The sequence below is a fragment of the Otolemur garnettii genome, unplaced genomic scaffold (assembly GCF_000181295.1).
Source record: "Otolemur garnettii isolate 467f Iridium unplaced genomic scaffold, OtoGar3 scaffold00108, whole genome shotgun sequence".
In the NCBI taxonomy this organism is placed as follows: domain Eukaryota; kingdom Metazoa; phylum Chordata; class Mammalia; order Primates; family Galagidae; genus Otolemur; species Otolemur garnettii.
Genome location: NW_003852503.1, coordinates 816,634 through 822,734, shown reverse-complemented (window position 1 = coordinate 822,734; position 6,101 = coordinate 816,634). Strand labels below are relative to the sequence as shown.

The following is a 6,101-nucleotide window of genomic DNA, read 5'->3' as shown; positions in this document are numbered from 1 at the left end:
AGTTGGAGGTTGCTGTGAGCTGTAATGCCATGGCACTCTACCCAGGGGGACAGCTTGAGGCTCTGTCTCAAAAAAAAAAAAAAAAAAAAGAAACTATATGGACCTTTAGGCTTTAATAAAGTCCCTATTATTTGCTTTATTTGAAGGTCACCTACTGTTTTATCAAGAAGTCTATAAGCTCCGTGAGAATTCATAGTTCTTTTGCATCTCCACAAAGTATAATGGGCATAAAATAGAAAATAAATATTTGTTAAATTAACTTCACTTGTTATTAATAAATTTGAGGTTAGAATTTTTCTAATTATGTCCGTTTAAAGACAATTTTATTGATTTCAGTGATGTGACCACTCTTATTCTTTTTTAAAAAAAAAATTTTAGGCTTGGTGCCTATAGCTCAGTGGCTAAGGCACCAGCCACATACACTGGAGCCAGCTGGTTTGAATCCAGCTCAGGCCTGCCAAACAACAATGACAACTACAACCCAAAAATAGCTGGGCATTGTGGCAGGCACTTGTAGTCCCAGCTACTTGGGAGGCTGAGGGCAAGAGACTCGCTTAAGCCCAAGAGCTGAAAGTTGCTGTGAGCTGTGATGCCACAGCACTCTACTGAGGGTGACAAAGTGAGACTCTCTCTCTCAAAAAAAAAAAAAAGAACTTTTAGTTTTGTTTTGGAGACAGAGTCCCGATCTTGCTGAGGCTGGTCTTAAACTCCTAAGCTCAACTCGTTCTCCCAGAGTGTTGGGATTTAGGTGTGAGCCACCATGCCCAGCTTAACCACTGTTATCCATAACATTTAGATTGACTCTATCTAAAAGCTGCTTCTTTTTAATAAATTGCTCAGGTGGCGCCTGTGGTTCAGTGGGTAGGGCACTGGCCCCATATATCAAGGGTGGCGGGTTCAAACCAGCCCCGGCCAAACTGCAACAAAAAAATAGCCAGGTGTTGTGGCAGGCGCCTGTAGTCCTGGCTACTCGGGAGACTGAGGGAAGAGAATCACCTAAGCCCAGGAGTTGGAGGTTGCTGTGAGCTGTATGATGCCACAGCCCTCTACCAAGGGCAATAGAGTAAGACTCTGTCTCTACAAAAAAAAAAAAAGAAAGAAAAGAAAAAAGAAATTGTTTTACTTATTTTATTATTATTATTATTTTTAACAGCTTCTATTTATTTTTGGCTGTGGCCGGGTTTGAACCCACCACCTCTGGCACATGGGGCCAGGGCCCTACTCCTTTGAGCCACAGGTGTTGCCCCTGCTTTATTTATTTTTATGAGTATTAAAGATACATACTTAGTAGATGGTAGGGAAATTGTAGAAAAACCAAAAAGAAAAAAAAAAAACGGAAAGGAAAATGAAAATCGAGCCACCGTGGGCCCACTAACTAGAGACAAGTACTGGGGCTCTTTTGAAGCTGTGTCTTCATCACTCTGTTGAATGCTGACTGTTGACAGAGGCTTTTGGAGTTTTGCTCAATACTCAGTAGCTGTCTGGTTCCCTTGAATCGTTCCTTATTTCCCTGGGACTGGTGGGTTGTGTGGCGCTGATGGTATTTTTGCTCCTCTCTCCCTCTTTTCTCCCCCAGTTCTCTTCGCCATGAAGGAGGATAATGAGAAGGTGCCTACTTTGCTAACGGATTACATTTTAAAAGGTAAGAGCAGCCGCAGGCCTCCTGGAGTAGAAGTGGTCCTCCAGGCCTCTAGCTCCGGCTGTGGAACCTAGTCTGAAGCCTTCCCAGAGCATTCGAGCCAAAGCAGACTGGGCAGGGGCCAGAGAAGTCAAGGGAACAATTTTGAGGCCTTCTCAGTAATGAGTTTTTGCCTTTGGATGTTGCTAGGAGGCCTGAGGAGCAGATTTCATCATCCCTGAGTCACCAGTGTGGAACAGAAATCAACAAAGGACTTGTTGTGAAAATTCTGTGGAGTCTGGGCTATTTAGTATGTAGTTGAGAGAAACAAAACCCAAGGATAATTTAATACTTTCCAAGTACTGAGAAGGAAACTTGAGTCATGATCAGCTACACACTTCCAATAACTTTTTAACCTTTTAGTGTGGAAACTTACAACACATAGAAAAGTAGAATGTGGCCAGGCGCGGTGCCTCAAGCCTGTAATCCTAGCACTTGGGAGACCAAGGCAGGTGGACTGCCTGAGCTCACCACTTTGAGGTCAGCCTGAGAAAGAGTGAGACCCTGTCTCTAAAAATAGCTGAGCATTGTGGCGGGCGCCTGTAGTCCCAGCTACTCAGGAGGCTGAGGCGAGAGAATCCCTCGAGCCCAAGAGTTTGAGGTTGCCATGAGCTACGATGCCATGACACTCTACTGAGGGTGACAAATTAATACTCTGTCTCAATAAAAGAAAGGAAGGAAGGAAGGAAAGAAAGAAAGAAAAATAGAATGTATGTACTTATCTGGCCTTAAGAATTATTGACTCATGGCCAATCTTACTTCATTTATACATCTACCCAACTTCTTCCTTCTTATATTATTTTGAAACAAATATCTTTCATCACACTTTTTCACCCATAAATATCTCAGTATGCATTTCTCAAACCTAATGACTCTTTAGAAAAACATAGCCATAATACCATTATTACCACTAAAAAGTTAAGAATGTCTTAATATTGACTGTCCAAACAGGATTCAGATTTCCTTATAAACATTATAGGATTGTTGATTTAGAAAGTGCTCAGTACACACCAATTACCTTTATAAATTCTTTGACCTTGGAGTGGATCACAAGTAGTAAATTCCAGTCCTCAGATTTAAAAAGAGCAGCAAATTTCTCAAAGGAGGTCTTCAAAGGAGGACGGTAGAAGTGGGTTATATAAAATTCGGTTTATTTGTTTGAATCAGGATCCAAAGGAGGTTAGATCATCTGTCTTTTAGGTCTCTTTTAAATTATATACAGCCCCCCCTTTCCTTTCTTTCATTCATTGAAATTTAGTTTTTAGGGAAACTAGGTTGTTTATCCCATAGAATTTCCTCATTCTGAATCTTTGCTAGTTTGATCCTCATGGTATAACTTCTCTCTCTATTTCCTGTGAGCCGATAGAAATGGAGGCCTGATCAGATTTAGTCTCGGGTTTTTTCTTTTTTTTTTTTGAGACAGTCTCATTATGTCACCCTCGGTAGAGTGCTTGGTGTCGCAGCTCACAGCAACCTCCAACTCTTGGGCTTAAGTGATTCTCTTGCCTCAGCCTCCCAAGTAGCTGGGACTACAGGCGCCTCCCACAATGCCTGACTATTTTTTGGTTGCAGTTGTCATTGTTGTTTAGCTGGCCCAGGCCAGGTTTGAACCAGCCAGCCTCAGTGTATGTGGCCAGTGCCCTACCCACTGAGCTACAGGTGCTGCCTAATCTTGGCTTTATGATAGGCACGGCCTTATCAGTGGCTGCAGACTCCAGACTCCATCAGAGACATGTCCAGTCAGCTTGTCTTCCCTTCTGCGATGTTAAAGCCATCGAGGGTTACTCTGTCTCAATCCATTTTTGTTTTTTTCTAAGTTTTACACTAGGTGCACACTAAACTCTGCACAGTTCCAGAAGGTCTGTGGAACCTGTAGTTAAGAGACCCTGAGCTGTGTTGTGTCCATGAGAATCAGAGCGATAAAGCTTACCTTTCGGCAGAAGGAATTAAGGTTAAACATCAGAAATAACTTGTGACTCTTCAAGATTTCAAAAGAGCAGCACATTTCTCAAAGGAGGATTATAAAAATGGGCTACATAGGGTGGCGCCTGTGGCTCAAAGGAGTAAGTCGCCAGCCCCATATACTGGAGGTGGTGGGTTCAAACCCAGCCCCAGCCAAAAACTGCCAAAAAAAGAAAAGAAATGGGCTACATAAATTTGGTAGTCCAAGGGCTAGGCTTTACCACTTGTGAGCCATTGAAATGTCAATGAATTTATGAAAGTAATCAGTGTTTACTGAGCACTGCTACATGCCTCTCAACAGTCCTGTGGGGTAGGCACGGGTACATTCTGTTGTACAGATGAGGAAACAAGTATGTCGGTGAAGTAACTTCCCTAAGGTCATAGAGCCAGTCATGGCCGGATCTAGGATTTGATCCAGACAGGCCCTAACAACCACATGCTTAATCATTTCAACAAACAGCCGCCGGTCATTTTCTCTTCCTTCTGGAAGGAAGCCGCGTGATCGCAGTTATTCCCTGGTTCCAAGGGGGACAATTTTCTATGCCGGGGGGCTGTCCTGGGCAGATGGGTCCTGTCCACAGCGGCGCCCTGACCCCCTCCTTCCTCTTCTCATTTCAGTGCTCTGCCCCACCTAACCTGGCCCCTTGGAGCAGCCTCCCGGCAGGAGGTCACTGAGCAAACGTCATTCCATCTCGGGGACTGCATGACACCACGTAACCTCCGACGTGTATTTAAACGTGTATAGCTTAACCTGGATTAAACACGAGCAAACGCGCGCTAGTAATCATTGGATGCATGATGGGGGCAGGGCCCGCGGCTGCGCCCCCTCCCTGCCCGTGTGGGGGAAGGGGAAGGCGGCCGCTCTCACTGCTCATTATGTAGTCTGGCTCTGGCCCTCAAAAACAGCTTACACTCTGAGACTAATTTTGAAATAAAACCTTCATTTAATTAACACCGTTCATGTGCTTTGGAGCGCGCCGGCCATCGGCCCTCTGTTCCAAACTGTCTAGAGACAGGATACGCTACTTTCACGTGCTGTCCTAGGGCCGGCGTGGCAGCCAGCACAGGGCTAGGACGGGAGCATTCCCTGTTGAGGGATGCAGTGGGCTCCTTCTGTTACAGGTGGAAGGGGGAGGCCATCCATAACGTCATAAACTTTGGCTGCTTGGCCCCGTTCAAGGGAGCTGCACCACGCTACAGAAACGAGCTGGTCAGAGGGGGTTGGGGGGGGGAGGGTATAAAATTAGCAGGTAGGAGATGAATCTCAAAGAGGAGCCGAGAGACAGCAGGGGCCTCCTGTTGGGACAGCCAGGTCAGCCTGTGGAGGCCTCACCAGGCTCCCTACAGGGACCCTGAGCCTCAAGGGCTAGAGGGAGTCTGCTCTGCTGAACCCTCCCAACTTTGGGGGCTGTGATTTGTTCTCTGCACTTGGAGATGCCACCCCTCCCTGTTTGTTCCCAACAACCTTTGGCAATGCTATCCCATCACTTTGCTGTGACCTCCCCTGGCATTCCTGTGGCCCTAAACGTCCAGCAGCTGAGACTCCTATGTGCTGTGTCTGGCTCCATGGCAGGCAGCCGACTGACAGCTAAATGCTTCCCTCGTGTCCCTGACGCCGGCTTGATTTCACCACAGCCTGAATTCTGTTGCCTTCCAGCTCCTATCTTGAATAATATCAACCCTGCCAATACCCATACCCCTTCTCTGGAAGGAGAATACTTTTGTTGGGCACTTGTTAGAGGCCTGCCGCTGGCCATATCACTCTACACATTGCCCTGTATTGCAACATGCCCATGTGTGAGTAGGTACTAGTACCGTCCTGACATTCCAAAGACACGGAGAAGCAGAGATACTCAGTACTAGGCCCAAGGTTGTGTGTGTGTGTGGGGGGGTCAGGCTGGCACTTACGTCTCATCCTGCGAGATTTCCAGTGAGTCTTAGGAGTTTAGGGTTTGCTTGAGCTGAACAGGACACGGGGAAAGCTGGACTTTACCACATCAGCAACTCCACGGAAGGCCACAGGATGGATGTAGGTGATGATGGAAGCCATTCCCAGTGCCCTGCTTCTCCCTTCCCGGGCCTCTGCCTTCCTAGAAGCAGAACAGTAGCAATCTTACCTTGGGGTGTTGGGGACTTACCCCACTGGGAAACTGCCCTGGTGCCTGGAGCTCTAACTCAGACATCTGCACACAGAGGGGCTTCCATAAAGAGCAGGGTTTGTGTAGAGCAAGCCCTGGCTGCTGTAGGAAGGTGGCAGTGACGCTGGGACCAATACAAGCTCTCAGGGTCAACAGATTGAGGGTGACTTGAGTTTGCAATTCATTGGCACTAAGACTAAAGATGCAAAGGGTCACGGGCGGCGTGAGGTCATTAGAAAGTATAACTTTGCCAGCTACAGGGGTTTCTCACCAGTGTCAGTCAAGGGGGAGCAGTGACTCCCCGAGAGCTTTTCGTTCCGCCT

The 6,101-nt window shown here is 46.7% G+C and overlaps 1 protein-coding gene across 1 annotated transcript in view; it reads left to right on the top strand.

Annotated features, from left to right (window-relative positions):
* Positions 1 to 4,592, top strand: part of FEZ1 (fasciculation and elongation protein zeta 1) — a 38,438-nt gene extending 33,846 nt beyond the window's left edge. The window contains exons 8-9 of the mRNA XM_012809605.2: positions 1,577 to 1,642; positions 4,259 to 4,592. Of these exons, the coding sequence (XP_012665059.1) occupies positions 1,577 to 1,642; positions 4,259 to 4,275 (83 nt within the window). The 3' untranslated portion in view covers positions 4,276 to 4,592. The remainder of the gene's footprint in view (positions 1 to 1,576; positions 1,643 to 4,258) is intronic.
* Positions 4,593 to 6,101: the final 1,509 nt, after the last annotated feature.